Source organism: Diceros bicornis, chromosome X (genome assembly GCF_020826845.1).
Source record: "Diceros bicornis minor isolate mBicDic1 chromosome X, mDicBic1.mat.cur, whole genome shotgun sequence".
Lineage (NCBI taxonomy): Eukaryota > Metazoa > Chordata > Mammalia > Perissodactyla > Rhinocerotidae > Diceros > Diceros bicornis.
Window position 1 is genome coordinate 65,586,333 of NC_080781.1, and position 18,651 is coordinate 65,604,983.

The window sequence follows — 18,651 nt, forward strand, 5'->3', positions numbered from 1 at the left end:
ATAAAATCTTAAAAGGGATGAGGCAAGGCAACCATTATTTGTGTTTTTAAAAGTTATTAGTAGAGTAAAATTACAGTCTGCTCAAGTAAATAGCCAGCATGTTATCATTAAAAAAGCTGATGAAATAGCCTTACTCTAGAAGTCATGGTAAAGGGTAAAATAAATAAAGCTATCTTTAAAAATATTTTTTCCATAATCAGAAAAGAGGGCGTTGGTGAGTGGTACAGAAAAGGGCTTAGAACAACAACAACAAAATACCAGACAGGCAGGTGAGGATGGAAATAAAATTTAGGGCTCTCAATCTTCTAAATTACAGTCCTAATGATTTTGGCTTTCTTGAAGTCCTATAGATAGTAGATGTGTAAAAAAAAGAATTAAATGATATAGCTGGGCAGAACAAGTCCTTAATATCATATTAATCTAGCTGGGAACATGGACTTCAAGTTCTAAATATATAACTTGTAAGTAATACTGTGTGACTATAAACAACTATAAAATATTTAGCCAGTCACTCTCAACCAAAACAAGGACTGTCTACCAACAACATCAGTTTAAGTCTTCACAGTATGAAATGTAGTTCTTTCACCTTTCAGATAGGAAAATGTTCAGATTACCCAAATTATCTGGGAAAAAATCTGTAAAGTGAACATTTTCCTATCACAAGGCCCTTTCTTATTCCATTCTGTTCTTGCCCTTGCAAGGGTATCTGATAAATATACTCAAATTAAGTTTACTTCAAATTAATCTTCAAGCATTGGCTCATTTTTTCCCAAATGGTTTCTGACTCCTAAAAAACAAAATAAAACAAAACAAAAACAAAATTTCCATTTCACCTCTCCTTTTCTGGATGTACTTTAATACTGTAAGCTAGCATAAATCTATTTTGAAAGTAGGAGGAGTAGCTTTAATAAAAAATTTTCATAAAAAGCACTACTAGGAGAGACCAAATCAGTACCTTCTCAACTTGGACACTTTGAAATCACATGATTTCCCAGAGTTTTGAAAGAAGCTATGGAAGTTTATGCTAACTATTTCTTTGTATAACACAATAACTCATCTATTCTCATTTGCAGGGAAAAATGAGTAAGAGGCTACCATATGATGTTTGGTGACTTCCAACAACTCTCAGACTGATTTAGATGTTTTTCTTCTATGTGTCCACAATATCTTTCATATACCTCTATCATGACAATGATAAAAATCTAATTTCAAGACAATACCTGAAAATAGATTTAAAAAAAAAAAAAGGCCCTCACCTAATCTGGTGTTCTCTCTACTACCTGTTCTTAAAAGTAAGAAACCTAAGTCTAGTTTCATAACGAAAATTAATTCCCAAATTACATGTTAATCCTAACAAGAGGAACTCAGGGTTTCAATCTCTTGCTATCAGAAACAAATTACTTTCCTCCTAAAATTAGCAAAATAGTTTCGTCCAGAAAAAAGGAAAGATATCTACAAAATGATTGCTATAAAGAAGAATCAAACAAGCCACTCCGTGGCTTGTTATATCATTTGTAAAAAGGCCATGAGCTCATGCATGTTATATAGAACTAAAGGCAGGTTAAAACTGTGTTAAAGGATCCAGAGTTGTTTCACCTGACTCTCAGTTGTGATAGACAGTCTACGAAATTCCACCTGAAAAATAAAGCTCAAATTAAACTCAGGATATGAAACAAAATACATGACCCTAACAAAGTCTGATTCCAAAAGAATGCTCTTAAACATGACAATATCTCAGCTAATCTCCCAAGTAGTGTCTTACCTGCTTTATCTCACTTTTTAACTGCATGATCCCAGTTCGTTCCGTTTTGGTTGCTCCCACAGCACCAATCTCGTGGATAGAAATAGCAGGGCTGACATTTGAATCAGTGGGACGAACTATATAGCATGGCAGATTAAAGAGAAAGAGAGAAGATAATCAGGTTCAAATTTTTTTCTCCACCATGTTTAAAAGACTTAGATATATGTTCTCCTTTTATGTTGAAAACAAAAACAAAAAACAAAAAAACAAAAAACCAACTATAGCCTTGCTATTCAAAGTGTGGTCCATAGACCAGCAATGTCAGCATCACCTAGGAGCTTGTTAGCAGAATCTTAGGCCCCCACTCCAGACCTACTGAATCAGAGCCTGCATTTTAGCAAGATCCCCAGGTGATTCTTACGCACAGTAAGGCTTGAGGAGCACGGCTTTATAACTTTTTACCACTCTAAGGTCTGGTATCCATCCATCTGACATTATATATTTATTTATCCTAAGCTTAAAAGTTGAGCATGAGAGATAATCCTTTTCATTTGCTCTGATATTTTAGGTACTCGATACCAAATATCACTGCCAAACTATAAATGCAGGTGGAAGATTAAGTTGGATAGACCCCTAGATGTATTTGAATTTAAAGGTGAAAGGACACATCAGATGTACTGTAGCAGCTACACACACACACATACACACACACACACACACACACACACACACACCCCACTATAAGTGCTACTGAATTATTGCCAATTGGAATAGAAGCAAGTTTCAGATGATATGAGTGGTTAGTTGTCCTAAAGTAGAGACTTATGATAATGTAAGGGAATAGATAAAATACTTAAAAACGAAACATGATAGTAATCCATTTAGTTGATATATCATTGAAGGAAAAAAAAGAGACATACAGTGGTTTCCAAATCTTATTCCAGAAGACAGCTTTACTTTTAACTGTTTCATATATTGGGGTTCTATTTATTTGGGGGAAAAGGTTCCTCTGATAAAATAAAGACATTTTAAAATCAATGAGACACTTAAACACTCTGAAATGGAAATGCAGTTATTCAACCTTACCGCTTCGTTCCACTCCAAACTCCTTGCCACTGAGAATGTGATGCAGGAGGTTCTTCATGGCTGAAGGACTGAGATTCATCAGACCATCTGTTGCTTCTTCAGCTAGTCAGCAGAAATGTTAGGACAGAGGGATTTCTAAATGGTCTGCCATATTTGCCCTATTTTTTCTCTATTTCTGTTCGCATTTAAAATTTCTGAGTCACTTGATTGGAAGAACAAAATTACAAAATAAATTTCTAGCACCATACTGCCTAGGTATTATACTGCAATAGATTCTTAATAATATAAGGACTGACTATCCAGTTTATTGATTAACCAGGTCCTTGATTTCTTCTTTACTCCCCTTCCACGTCATTAGGGTACTCAGTAGAATCTTTATTTGAAGGTGGGAAGAATGAAAGGAGAACAATGGAACTGGAAGCCAGTCAGAGAAAGGCAATGAATATATATATGCAGATGAACTAAAATAATCAAAACTTCTCAGTTTGGACATACAGAGACTTAAAAGAGAACAGATATGAATTCAAGAAATTATGAAGAATATTGAGAAGATAACTTGAACTTGTTCATCAACATCAGACACTGAAGAGTTTACTACACGTAGGTCATGATTTTAAGCAATGTTAGTACAAACAGGTATGACATGGTACTTGACCTTGAGGGGCTGATCAACTATTTGGGAGAGACTGGACATGTAAACAAGATAAACAACAATAAAACATGGCTATACTAAGTGCTAAATGAGAGGTACAGACAATAAATGCTTTGGAAATCAGAGGAGACATCAATCTTCAAGGATGGGGATTGATAAAATTAATGGGAAGTATTGTTGAAATAGGAAGTAGAGGCCAGACTGTTGAGGGTCTTGAATTTCAGACCCAGGGATCTTGACTTTATCCTATAAGAAATAAAGAGCCATCGTTTTGATGAATCCACAGAAAAAAAAAACAAGATCCATAACAGGCAATTAAGGAAAAGTGAAGAATGTTTGGGGGTTTATCCCTCTTTGAGGTTTATTATTGAATAATCAGACCCTCATAAAACATCCCTTGATACCATAGATAGAGAATATATATATATATATATTCTATAATCTATAACATTGTGCTGAACTGGAAATCATTTGGAATCAGGAAGACTTGGGCTCAAATTCTACTATTTATTAGCTATGTAACTTTGGGCAAGTTATAAAACCTCTCTAAGTTTCAGTTTCCTTATCGGTAAAAATACCTTCGGGTATCGGGACAAAAATACCTTCTCCACAGAGTTGTTATAAGTATTAAATAAGATAACGTATGTAAATATAAAGCAAAAAGCACAGTGTCTGGCATATGGTAGGTATAAAATAATCATTAGCTTTCTCCTTTTAAGGGTTATTTAAATATAAATTATTTCATGTAATTTAGGTGAGACTCAAACCAATAAATTTAGCTACTTGTTAACAGCTCAATTTAAAGCCTTTTGGGGAAATTTAACTGGAACAATGGCTAAAATTGAGTTTTGCAACTGTGATTTTATCTTTGTATGCAATCTCTATCTGTATAATTTTGCCATTCTTGTTGAAATCAAACAATACCAACGGAAAAAATAGTCATGGCACGGGGGTCCCTTCCCCCGCAACACATACTTTATATAATTCTCCGCTACAGCTTCCACAGGCCCCAGCTATTCTTCTAACTAAAACTGTTATCTTGCCAAATATACCTATAGTTAATTTCAAAGAGTTCTGTCAGATAAATATTAATAGAAATATTGTCAGGCCGGCCCAGCGGCTTAGCGGTTAAGTGCGCACGCTCCACTACCGGCGGCTGGGGTTTGGATCCCGGGCGTGCACCGATGCACCGCTTCTCCAGCCATGCTGAGGCCACGTCCCACATACAGCAACTAGAAGGATGTGCAGCTATGACATACAACTATCTACTGGGGCTTTGGGGAAGGAAAAAAAAGGAGGAGGATTGGCAATAGATGTTAGCTCAGAGCTGGTCTTCCTCAGCAAAAAGAGGAGGATTAGCATGGATGTTAGCTCAGGGCTGATCTCCCTCACAAAAAAAAAAAAAATAGAAATATTGTCTTCCTTTCCTTGATCCTGATGTTGACGAGACAGAATACTGACACTATAATTAAACTGACATGGTGACTCAATCTGGTGTCCAGAAGCTGCACTGCCTGAATCAGAATCAAACCCAGTCTGTCACACTCAAGTTCAATGCATGCTCTGGATCACTCTAGGAGTTAGAAGGAATGTAATTTGGAGTACAGAGCCCCCAAGAGGTGGAATTTTGAAGCTGCACAACTAATATATAATGTGTCATAATATCAGTCCTTTGACTTGTATAAATAGAGATTGACTAACATGGGAACAAGACTGTTATATGCAGCTTCTAAGCTACTGATAAAAATGTTTTAGCTTTCTTTCCTTTCTAATTCAAAACTCAATAGACCTATATTCAAAGTGAATTCTGCCTAAAATAGTTACTAAGTTGAATACCTGAGCATCGAAGGGAGTGGGCCAGTTCTGTCGCCATAACTTGTATGATGAGACCAATTCGAAGTCGAAACATTTCAGCAAAGAGGCCAGGCTGAGTTCGCATATACATGGCTAGATATACCATTATTTCCTGTGCATGGAATGGTTATAGAAAAAAATTATGGCCTAGGTCTCACAAGGCCTATTTTGTGGTCTTCAGAAATTGCCAGATCAATTGAAAACAAACTTTAACATATCAATCACCAGATTAGGCTTTATAATTCTGCTCACCTGTGTAAGGATTGAAATGCTCATGTCCCCCTCACTGGCTTCATCTATCAGCTGAGTTAGTACTTCATAAGGCAGAGGTCTGAGGAAGAAGACAGTGAAGAAAGACAAAATTCTGCAACTACTTAAACCTAAACATATTGACAAACTAAAAAAGGTCCTCCCAAGTCCAAGTCACTGCCTCAGAATCTCATCATACTGGTAGCATTCTGGTTCTTTCAGTCTTCAAAGTTTCAGCTTCCCCAAACCACTCTGGTCCATATCAACTCAGGAGAGCTCTGCTCTCTCCTCTCTAAACCTGGATTGCCCTTCTCCTTCAAAATTTTATTTTAAACTCACCCCATGATGTTCTTCCAGACTAGTCTTTCATGGTTAATTCTTAATATTTGACAAGTAACTATTATGGCTAGAAAGTAATAAACTAAATTTAAGCTGTGCCTTTTGGAAGCCATTTTATTACTTTACAATCACACGTTATTTATTGCTTTTCTTGTTTCATCAGTTGACACACACACACACACACACACACACACACACATACACACACACAAACACAGGTATGCACACCTCCTCCCACACTTCTGACTGTCCTGTTGATACTAAGCACTCTGGGGGCATGTGGTATGGACCATGCCATTTTCTTCTTTTGGATTGCCCACAGTAGTCACAAAATTGATCTGATTTGTTATGAAAGGTCATGTTAGCCAGGAGCAAGGTATTATGGGTTGAACTGTGTCCCCTCAAAGTTTATATGTCAAAATCCTAACCTCTAGCACCTCAGAGTGTGACTTTATTTGAAGAAGATGGGGTGTTTACAGAGGTAATTAAGTTAAAGTGATATCAGGTGGGCCCTAATCCAACCTGACTGGTGTCCTTATATAAATGGGAAATTTGGATACAGAGACACACACAGAGGGCAGAAATGTGAAGAGATACAGGGAGAAAACAGCTATCTACAAGCCATGGAGAAAGGCCTGCAACAAAGTCCAGAGTACAGCTGATTTTTTTGTGGGTGCTATTTCCAGTTCCCCAATTTGTTTTGTTTGTTTTTGAACGAGAGGTTTGGGAAAGCCAAAAAGTAAAAAAAAAAAACAACCCAAAATAAAACCCCAAGAAAGCAAAATATATTTGAATACTACTCCCTGTGAGTTTTCTCTTTCATTTACCCCTGCCTTGTCCTTATCAACATTCTCACACTGAGTATCTATGACAGAAGCTCACACACATAGGTCATTATCATTCATTGACAGATTAGGGCAAGAGAACTGCAGTCAGTCCATATTGCTCCTTAAAGACTCAGAGAAACTTGATTAAATCCAACCAAAAACTGTACTCACGCAGAGATGGTCTTCTCTCGAGGTTCTGGAGGGAGCCCCACTGTCAAATGTTTCTGGTGGGAGAGAAGGTCTGTGCAGGCCTAAGAACAGATAGCATAACAGCATTATCCTTCCCATAACACCTCAGATTTCCACGAAAATTTCTCTTCTCAGCCTAGAAACCTTTGCTCCTCCGTTAACTTAATGATAAACTCTTTCTCAGGAAATACCATGAAGCTCAGAAAAGAGGGATTTATAGGAAGGAATAATGAGGTATTTTTATCTCCTAAGAGGTAGGACTTTTTAGCCTAGTGTAAATTCATTCTTAAGATTTAGAATTCTTATAGTTTATAACACCTCTATAAGTCTACAGTTTATATGCTTCAGTACTGTATATTTGATATTCACAAACAAAAGGCTAATTGAATATCAGAAACTTTATGTGGGAAAGACAACATCTCAAATAATTAGAGGCTGTGGTTGCCTCAAAAAATAATTATGTAAACCAATTTTTAAAACACATCTCCATTTAGATTTGGTATAAATTCAAGAAGAATTTACAGTACCTCATCGAGTGCTTCCACCTTCTTCCTTAAGATTCCAGAGATGTATCGGATCAGGCCCCAGTGACGAATTTCTCCAACTTTGCCATATAGTTCAGTAAGCAGCTCTCTGACTGTCGCACTCCCTTCATGATACAATCCAGTGTCCCAGTCAGGTCCTCTGGAATGTTAAAGACAGGCCTACATTAATTTTAAGTAAAGCCACTGACAACAATCTTTTGTTTCAGTGTTATAATGGATATGCCTGTTTTTGATAGGTCTTTCTCATTAGGAAATGAATGTTATTTACTAAGAACCCTTGTAAAAATATGAATAATAGCCCTGAAAGCCAAACACCTAGACAAGAATAAGTCTTAGTTTCAGGTGTGTTTTGACAAAATGCATTCTTTTACCCTCTTCATGGGCTTCAATATAGCTGAAAATAAAGTCAAAGATTTAATATAACTATTGAAAGTTCTGCAAGTATGCTACACTTAGGGAACTAATGAAGAAATAAGAAGGATGTGTGCTTATTTTTAAAGGGACACATATACATTATTGCTGTAAAAATTACTACAACACAAGTCAACCGTGAAGTACTATAAAAGATATATAAAGTACTATGAAATTGATAATTTAATATATGATAAAGGTAGATTATTTATTAAATGATGTTAGGACAATTAAGTAGCCATCTGAAAAAAAAGTTGGATCTATGCCTCACACTGTACACCAAAATTGCCATTGTATCAAAGATTTAAATGTAAAGGTACTAGAAAAAATATGGGAGAACTATTTTATAACTTTGGAGGCAAGAGGACCTTTTAACTATGAACTATATATTAGAAGCGATAAAAGAAAAGATTAATACATTTATATACATAAAAACAATAAAATTCGTATTGCAAAAACCACTGTAAGCAAAGTCATAGGACAAATTACAAAATGAGAAAAATACTTGCAATTCATAAGCCAATGTCCCTAATATATAAACAATTCTAACAGATAAGAAAATAAAAAACAACAAAAGAAAACGTGGCAATATAAATACCGATGGATTTTAAACATAGGAAAAGGCGTTCGATTTCACTCATAATAAGAAAAATTAAAATTAACACTACACCAAGATAACATTTTTTAATCTATCGTGTAGTCAAAAATCCTCAAATTTTATAACACTGCATTGGTGAGGCTTTGGGAAAATAGGCACTCTCAATATGTTGCTGGTGGGAGTGAAAATTGGGACAATCCCTCTGGAGGGCTATTTGGAAATATATATTAATATTAAAAATGCCTATATTCTTTGATCTAGCAATTCCACTTCTGGTATATCTGTAGAATAAATTCCACACACAAGAAATGATATATGTTATCAGGTACAGCATTGTTTGTAATAGCGTATGTCTGGAAATAATCCAAATGTCCATCAATAGGAGACTGGTTAAACAAATTATGGTATATTCAAACAATGGAATGCTATCCAACTATTAAGAAAATATGATGTATATCTAGATTGTAGCAGAATGTATGTTTCAAAATTGCTAAAACAATGTTCCATCTAACTCGCTCTCCTTACAATGTGAGTTCCACAGTTTTCCCATCAAGAGGCAGGGTCTGTGTCCTCTCCCCTTCAACCCAGGCATGCTTGTGACTAAGGTGAAAGTGATGCTGTATGATTTCTGAGGCTAGGTCATAAAAAGCAATGCAGCTTCCACTTGGTCTTTCTTGGGACACATACTCTTGGAAACTAGACATCATGCTATGAGGAAGTGGAGCGTCTGTAGATGTTCTAGGTGACAGCCCCAGCTGAGGTTCCAGCCAATAGCCAGTATCAACCCCCAGAAGTATGAGTGGACAAGCCTCATGATGTCTTCAGCCCCAGACACTGTCAGACCACAACTGAATGAGACCCCAAGTGAGAACCGCCTAGCTGAGCCCAGGCAAGCCCCAGAACTGTGACAGATAATTTAAACACTTTTTGTTTTTCTTATTTTAAACCACTGAGTTTTGGGGTGATTTGTTATGCACTAATAGATAACTGGAAATCATATGCAATGATCTTCAAGATATATAGTTTTAATGAAAAAAAGCAAGGTACAGAGCAGTTGTATATACTATGCTACCATTTGGGTAAACAGGTGTAAAAGTATACACATATACATCTGTATTTACCTACATATGCATAAAATGTCCCTGGATGGACACACAAAAAACCAATAGCATTGATTGCCCGTGAGGAGGAGAACCAGGTATCTGGGGAATAAAAGTGGGAAAAAAACTTTTTACCCTTTCACTGTATCCTTTTGTACTTTAAAAAGTTTGAATCATGATAATGTATTATCCATTTAATATATTAAATTATATTAAATGTATATTATACGTATTTAATACAATAAATATATTAAATATATTTTTTAAAAAATGAAATAAAAAGTGCTATAGGAAGAGTTACCATGGATTAAAAAACCAGTGAATGAAAGTTTGAAGAGTAACAGGATATTTACAGTCTCAAAGTACATCTCCACAAGATACTTTTTAATTACAAAGTGTAACATAGGAACTTTATAGTGGAGGAACATGGAAGATACTACCTTAACCAAGTGATTAAAGTTACCAGCAATAGGACTCATCAACACTATGTGCCTCCTGATATGACACACTGAGAAGAACTCAGCATCACTTCAGCAGTATTCCTGCCCCAAATGCAGAACCTGAATTTAATTATGAGGAAGCATCAGATAAACGAAAATTTAGGGACATTCTGCAAAATAACTGGTCTGTACTCTTCAAAAGCATCAATAACACGAAAAATAAAGGCTCAGGAACTGTTCTAGATTAAAGGAGACTAGGGACGCATGAGAACTGAATGAAATGCATAATTTAGATTTTCCTTTGCTATAAATACATTATTGGGACAACCGACAAATCTCAATAAGGTCTGTAGATTAGAAAAAAGTATTGTCTTAACATTAGTGTTCGGATTGTGGCAATTTTGCTGTGCTTATGTAAAAGAATTTCTAGACTTTAGGAAATACACACTGAAGTATTTAGGGATAGAAGGGGATCATGTCTATCACTTACTCTCAAATGGTTCAGAAAAATATATGTGTGTGATGATGATGATGATGTGAGAGACAGAGAGAGAGAGAGATTAAAGCCCAGTGTAAACATCTGAGGGATTTGGGTGAAGGATATCCAGAATTTTTTTTTCTACTATCCTTATAACTTTTCTCTAAGTTTGAAACAGTCAAAATAAAAATAAATAAATATATAATATGAAAAGAAGTGCTATAAGATCTCACAATCAGGGAAGAGCCTTTTTATTCCTAGAGATCAGAGAAAAGTTCATGGAGGTGACAAATGAAGTAGGCCTTGATGGATAGCTAGAATTCCAGTGAGGAGAGATGCAGTGTGGTAAAGGAGAGTAGTCCAGAAAGAGGAAAAAATATGAGCCAAGGTATTAAAGTTGTCATGTATAGGCTGTGTTTTGGATATGATAAATGGTAGGCTGTTTTGGTGGCAGTATTCACATTGCGAGGGAGGAGCAATGGTAGATAAATGTTGAAAGTCACATCATAGAGGATATAGATTTGGCCACTGATTCCCAATGGTAGTGGAGATGTTGTAGGGAAAGGCAGGGGATGAGACTGAAGATGATGACACAACTTCAAGTCTGGGTGACTGAAAAAATGATGATACCATGAACAGGGTCAGGAAGTAGTAGGTTTCTGATAAAGACAGTGAATTTGATTTTAGATATGTTGAGTAAGAAGACATACATAAAAATAAATTCCAAATAGATTAAAGACCTAAATATTTTTAAAAAAATATTAAGGGTATTTAAAATATTTTTAAATTCTGGGAGGGGAGAAGGTTCTCCCATACATGACAAGAAACACAGAAGCCAAAAAAGAAAAGATCAATAGATTTGACTATATAAAATATAAACTTTTGCATAAAGAAAGGTATATAAACAAAGTCAAAAAGCAAATTCTTTCGACAAAATACCTGCAACAAACAAACAAAATAGTAATATCTAATATCAATAAGAAAAATATAAATAACCCAATAGAGAACAAAGGGTATAAACAGACAATTTACAGAAAGAATACTTTGTCAATAGATATAGGAAACCTCACCTCTCAATTTCTACTTTTAAATCCATGAGGGATATTGGGCAGAATTCCAAGTGTGTTAAAACCCATGCAGCAAATCATACACAATCTACTCAAGTGGTTTGATATTACCCGGAATACTAGTTTTAGGGAGACTGCAGGGTTCAATCAGACATTATGGTGAAGTTAGTACATATAGGATTAGATTAAGAAGACTCATGTCTTAGGAGAAGAGTTGGCAGTCAACCATGGGTCATCTGAATCGGTGGGAAAGTATGAGCTTTTCATGTACAACTCCTTTTGTTTGCCCATCTCAACTACCCTGCTGAATCTTCAGTTTTCATTCAAACTATAGTCATTCTGTCCTTATCCCTTATCTCTTTTCACCTTCTCTGTCTTTTCATTACTCTGCATCTAGCCTGGCGTGTAAGTACTCAACAATACTTGTTGAATAAAGTGCCCTACCCTAAAAGAAAAAAGAAAGAAACAAAAGTATCAAAATAATAAGACCCATGTGTTTTTTTTTTTGGCAGTAGCACATAACAACCTTTACCGGGTGGCACTTGGACAGGGTTGTATGAGAGGGGAAGTCCCTCACAGCATGAGACCATCCAGAGGTTTATATAAGGTACAGTTCTACCATCCAGAAGGGGAGGAGGGCAAGGGAATTCCCAGGGAACTAGGGAGGAGGGGGTTAAATGTCTAGGTGATGTCCCTCAGTCGCACTGTGGGGAGTCTCTAGGTTAGAGAGCTCTGAATGGCAGCAGTGGTTTGGGTTATTAATGGCTCATGGCTTATCTCCTCCTAGCAGATGCAGAGTGGGTTTCAAGGCATATGCAAAGCAGGCTGGCCCTAAATGGCTAAAAATATGTTTGGGCAATTTTTAATACAATTGGATGTGTAAAAATTTGAGTTTGGTGCCGGTGGGCTTTTCAGCTTTTGTTTTCACTTACTCATTAAAAATCATAATCTGATGGAAACAGCATGGGCTTTGGAGTCAGGGAGACCAAGGGACTTCATTACTACCTAGAGGGAATGAAAGTCCCAGACCTTTACTTGGCCTTCTCTAACACTACCTTGGCAGTGGGGAAGGTGGAGCAGTGTCTGCCCAGTTACAGCTGGGTGAGAGTGGAAGTCTGGGCTTCCCACTCAGCCTTTGTTGACAGGGGTGGGGCCACAGATTTTTCTGTGGTGGAGTGGTTATTGTCTAAAAGTTGTCTGTCTTGCTAGGCTGCCCTTTTCCTAGTCCTTTGTCTAGAAAGAACAGGTTTTTCTTAGTGCTTTTGTTGTCTGTGCCCATTGGTGTTTTCAGGTTGCTGGCTTCTCCAGCTCCTAATGCAGGCAACAAAGAAAACCTGGGGACCTCATCACACTGTCATTTCTCAGATCTTGAGGTCCTTAGCCAGTCTGCCTTCCTTTCTCCATCTTTCAACATCTTGTTATGTTTGTTTTATAAATAACATCCTCCTGTACTTAACAGGAGGAAAGACAGAAATGCATCTATTCTATCTTGTCTGGAACCAGAAGCCCCATTGTGATTATGTTTAAGAGATTCCTTGATTTTTAGAAATAATAGTGAAATATTTAGCAATAAAATGATAAAACATCTGGTATCTTCTTCAAAATAATTCAGGGGGAAGAGAGAGTGAGAACATAGACGTGACAAGATTAACCATGTGTTTATAATTTTGCAGGCTGGGTGACGGGTCCAAATGTGTTCATTATACTATTCTCTCTACTTTTATATAAATTTGAACATTTCTATTCTAAAAAGTAAAAAAGAAAAGTTACTCTTCCTCCTCTGTGGAGGAGGGGCTTGAGGAGAACAAGAAAGAAATAGGAAGACTTGTTAGGACGCTCTAGCAGTAGTCTTGGTGAGAGACAAAGGCCTAAATGAAGGCATCAATACTAGAGATACAGAATATAAAAACTGAGAGAGAAAACTGCAGACTTGGTGATTAACTGGATATGGGGAGAAGCTTGATTACCTATTTTAAGGTAGGTGTTGGTTCCAACAATGGAGATGGAGAATTTCATACAGTCTGACTTCATTTTTGATGTCTGAATGCTGACCGCTTTCAAGTCCTACCACTCCCCTTTCCCTTGCAGCCTACATCTTGGCAAGGTGATAAGAAAGTCTGAGTGTTCCTTCCTTTGGTGCCAGTGAGAACACTCACCCCAGCCTCACCTCTTAATCATAATAAAATCCTAAATCCAGCCTCCTGCCTCTGCTTACTCAAGCTTCTTTTGGACAAACTTAGGAGCCTGTTCCTCTCTCTCCAGAAGGTCTCATTATGTGAGTAATAAACATCTAACACCTTTTGGTACATGTGTGGCATTATCAGTCTCAATGTCCAAATCAAATTTAGCGGGGGGGGGCAAGTCCATCCTGACTCTTCAGGGTAATGACAACATGAATAAATGAGGAAGAACGGGTTATTTTGTGGGGGGATGTGGGGGATAGGAGAGAGGAGTTCAATTTGGGCATACTGAGTTTGAGGTACTTAGATATATTATACCTAGCAGGGTGCCTCACACATAGCAAACGCTCAAAAATGCTAGTTTCTTTTTCCTGTAAGCCCCCATATTCTTACTTCTTTTGAATTAAGAATTTATTTAACTGTAGATTTTACCAAATAATGGATGGTAAAAATGACCATAATAATGATAATAACAGTTATCAGTTATTGGTCACCTACTATGTACCAAGCATTATATTAGAGACTTTGCAGATAATATATCTTGTTTAATCTTTTTTTTTTTGGTGAGGAAGATCAGCCCTGTGCTAACATCTGCCAATCCTCCTCTCTCTCTCTTTTTTTTTTTTTTGCCGAGGAAGACTGGCCCTGGGCTAACATCCATGCTCATCTTCCTCTACTTTATATGGGACACCACGACAGCATGGCTTGCCAAGCGGTGCGTTGGTGCGCCTGGGATCTGAACTGGCGAACCCTGGGCCTCTGCAGCTGAGCACACACACTTAACCACTTGCGCCACCGGGCCGGCCCCTCTTGTTTAATCTATGAGGTAGGTATAATCCAAATTTTATAAATGAGAACAATTGAGGCTTTGGAGTTACACAGTGGGTAGGTTGCAAAACTGTATTTAAATCCAGATCAGTGAGACTCCAAAGCTGGGCTATATTTACTATGTTATACTTTCTCTCTAAATGAACATTAAAGTAGATTGATAATATACGACACTTACTTCATAGTATACAGCATGTAGAGGATATCAGCTTGCTCCTGTAAGCTGGAGGTCTCCTTCAACTGTAAAACCAATGCTTTGAAATCCACCTCCCCAGACTGTTCTCTAGGAAGATGAATTTCTACACGAACAGAGGGAACCTTTAGTTTGAGAAAGGATGAAAAAAATTAAGTCCACAAGTGCTCAACTTAAATAATGCCCTAGAGTGTTGATCTTTTCACCTCTAGACCTTTTCCATAAGAAGTCCCTAAGTTTTGACAAAAAGTAAAGCAAAAATAATGAAACCTTCAAGATGTATGATACAGCAATCTAGTTTTCTTAAAGGCTGGCTAGAAAACCTTGCCCATTTTAAAAGTGAATTAAAAAGGACATATATCTTCACCAGGGTAGCATTTTGCCTCCCACCAGTTACTAGCAAAAACCATAATGGCTAGTTCTATTATTTTCCATAAGGTTGGTAGTTTTGCATAAGCTAACAGAAATACCTCATGTGCAAATTTACCTGGTCCTCTCGTGGGGGATGAGGTGAGTCAAGTAAGTTGAATGAAGGCCGGGAAGCCTGAAATATCTTTGTAGGAAGATACATGTGAACATCTGCAAGAGGGTGACATTTATGGGAAAGGTGAGATAGTTAGGAGACTAATAAAAATGCACAGTTGACCTCAACAATGAAGTTATATATGGGTCAGTTCTTTACAGAACAAGAATGAGAAATTTATCTTTTCTTGGTAATATCAAAGTGAAGAAATATGAATATCAGATAAAGAATTTTTGATCAATCAATAAACATATTTTGAATACATTGTCTAGAACTGTAGCATCAGCTAGACATGTAAGATATGAAATTCTACGAATGTAATCAATACCACAATGGTGCTATCACTGATACTTTGATAGAATACCACATATAACAGAAAGAATCCAGCTATATTTTATATTTTCTGGACTTTCCTAGGAGAATATCTGCCTGCTAGCAGTTGAATTTCCTTGAGAATAGATAAATGGATGATCATATCTAGGGAATCTAAAAATGTAGTGGCTAACCAACTTTGGGATATTCCTAAGATTTTTACTTACAGTTCATTGTTGAAATACTTACCATAACCTCTAAGAAGAGATTCTTTTGTCATTTTCACCATTTTACAGATACAGCAAGAGAGATACAGAGCTCAAATAACTGTTCAAGCAAGTAAGTAGCAGAGCCGGGAATTAAGCTCAAGTTTCCTGATTCACAATCTAGAAGTATAACTTAATAAAGTTGATCTCTTGACACAGGCCCTTTGTCAAGGAAGCATACTCAATGGGTGTGCTAAGCTTTTCCCTATTCTAAATGTTAAATGATTCCCCAATGTTCATGTTGAATATCTTTGGTTAGTAATTGTCAATAAAGTTTTAGACAGCAAGAGCATGCATCTCAGTCATTCTCATCATCTGTAAAATGTTAACATTTAGGTCTTCTAGGTGTGGCCAAGGAGCCCTTCTGTCCTTTCAAATGCAGCTACCATAGAGGCATTGAACACTCTTAGGAACCATGACTAATCCTGGCAATGTGTAGTAGAAGATATCCTCCACTCCAAATACAGCTGAAGGAGGGTGGTGGTCATGAGGAGGAGAATGACAAAGTTGTTGAAGAATGAGTACTGTAGTTGACAACACAGTTCTACATTGCTGGGACAACTGACTGTAAGTTATAGCTGGCCTAAGGGAACCAGGTGTAGTTTACTTAAGGGAGAATATCTCCCTCTCTGTTGCAAGGCTATCTTATAACAGTTTTCAATGCTTTCTCTTTAAACAAAATTACTTCCAAAGGAATAATTTTTCCAAGGAAAAAACTCTTTCCGCCATTTTAATACTTTGATGTTAAAACTGAATATGCTCCATATCTCCTGTTCTGCCTCTTCTCACTATGTAACTGGTTAAACCAGATTACATAGCACTATCTACAGCAAAACTATACCAAAGTCGTTAATTTTACAAATATTTGAGTGTCTAATATGTTCTAGGTGTTGTCCAAGATGCTGGGGATAAAGCAGCGAACACAACAAAGTTCCTGCTTACACTGTGATAAACGCCCCGCCCCCATCCTGGGCTTTGCATCATCCTGTGCCTGACTCAAGTGAGTCATGGCATTACTCACTCTGTACATGCAGCTCCTTGGCCTTGGTCACCAAGGACATTAAGTCGAAGGTTGTTTGCACAGCAGCTCGGAACCGATTTAGCCCTCCCTTCTGTGAGGTAGGGGCTAGTTTAGGATGGGGAGCAGTGTGCGCCAAAAGGTGATCTAAATAACGAGCAACTTCATCACCACAGTGAGCTGCAAGGTTAGTGAGGGGAGGGGGAAGAGAAAAAAATGAACATTTTAGTTACTTCACAATCTACCCCACCAAACAGAATGACTGGCTCCTGTGCCCACAACACAGCACCAGAAGTAGGTTGTTTTAGTTCATGGGGAAAAAAAGTTTGTGATCATTATACAATCTTATAGCTTTACCATTCAGAAACTATGGCCATTTACCAGGACCCACCTGTTCTTCAACTTTACTGAGACAATATTAGGGCCTCTGAAAGCAGCATGAGCTTATTATAGGACAGGTAGAGCAAGCATTTCATAATCTGTGTATATGCGTGTGATGGTAGTGGTGGTGGTAGCAGTGGTGGAGGAGGAGCAGAACAGGGCCCCTTGAGTCTCACTGGTATAAGGAGACTTTTGCGGGGAAGGGCAAAAATCTTCTGGTAACTGTTGAGCCTAACTGAAAACAGACAGATTCCACAAATGGCAGCTACAATTGCTAACAAAAAAACAATCTCCATGTGGCATTGGTGTCAAAAGGACTACTGGTCAAACACTGGTCTTTTTAGTCACCTCATTCATTTGCTCACCAAATAGTTATTGCCTACTATGTACCAGGTGGTGTACCAGGTGCTGAGGTTTAAGTGGTGAAGAAGACAGATATGGTCCCTATCCTCTTGGGCTCCTCCTCCCCCATATACCTTCTATGACATTATCTCTGTCTATAGATAATAGAAATAAAAAATATACATATACCCTGTGGATGCTTAACATTTCAGACTTGATGAATATTCAGAACATTTATAGTTGGAAAAGCAGAGTGTGTGGATCAATACCAAAGTCTGCCAGGTCAGTCATGCCTCATCTGGTTTTTGATCATCTTTGGTGATCTCTCCAGATGTCTTTCTGTGCTCTGATATGACTAACGGGAACTAGCAAAGCTGTAAGAATGGAACTCATACTCAGTGACATCCTAATGACAAATATTATAACCTTGAATACAATCTAGATACTTGAGTGGAGGATTATGAAGGATATGGAGAGAAGTGCTCTCCCCATGAAAGGGATGGCAAGCAATAAACATGTCCATTGTGAGACCACCCATGAGTAAACCCAGAGAGGAGAAAGTGACTCAGAATGCGTAATATCAAATTTAGTAATACATGTCATTAAAAAGATATAGAGAATGAGTGCTACAGAGGAAAATCACTACTATTCATGGAATAGCAAACAAACTCAATATATTATCATTCTTGTCTGGGTTTCCAAATATTTCAGCTTATGCCAAGACAAATATCATGACTTTGCTATTATTGGTAACAGGAAACAACCTTATATTTAATGTTCTTTTCCAACAAAGAAATGAACACTATTTTAGATCTCACAAAAACAAATACAGAATGAATTAAATGGTACTTAGGTGGGTAAATGCTGAGCCCAAACAAGAAAATAGTCCTTCTGATTGCTAATGTGTGTTGGTCTATTGTAGATAAGATTATGCTTGCTACCTCACTGAGGAAAGCTAATTTTTTTCTTTTCTCCAACACCCCACTCTTAAGATAAAGAAACTGGCTGCCTCAAGATATAGGCTAATAGTCA

General features: G+C 37.2%; 1 protein-coding gene across 5 annotated transcripts in view; it reads right to left on the reverse strand.

Annotated features, from left to right (window-relative positions):
* The window catches only part of PHKA1 (phosphorylase kinase regulatory subunit alpha 1), a 127,464-nt gene that overhangs the window by 24,650 nt on the left and 84,163 nt on the right, over window positions 1-18,651 (reverse strand). For 2 of the 5 annotated variants that reach the window (XM_058536192.1, XM_058536190.1), the window contains 10 exons: window positions 16,900-17,076; window positions 15,265-15,356; window positions 14,763-14,902; window positions 7,465-7,621; window positions 6,920-6,999; window positions 5,586-5,664; window positions 5,316-5,445; window positions 2,828-2,929; window positions 1,763-1,878; window positions 1,597-1,635 (listed from right to left, as the gene is read on the reverse strand). In XM_058536192.1, coding sequence (XP_058392175.1) covers window positions 1,597-1,635; window positions 1,763-1,878; window positions 2,828-2,929; window positions 5,316-5,445; window positions 5,586-5,664; window positions 6,920-6,999; window positions 7,465-7,621; window positions 14,763-14,902; window positions 15,265-15,356; window positions 16,900-17,076 — 1,112 coding nt within the window. The remainder of the gene's footprint in view (window positions 1-1,596; window positions 1,636-1,762; window positions 1,879-2,827; window positions 2,930-5,315; window positions 5,446-5,585; window positions 5,665-6,919; window positions 7,000-7,464; window positions 7,622-14,762; window positions 14,903-15,264; window positions 15,357-16,899; window positions 17,077-18,651) is intronic. The other 3 variants (XM_058536193.1, XM_058536191.1, XM_058536194.1) reach the window with 3 other exon arrangements.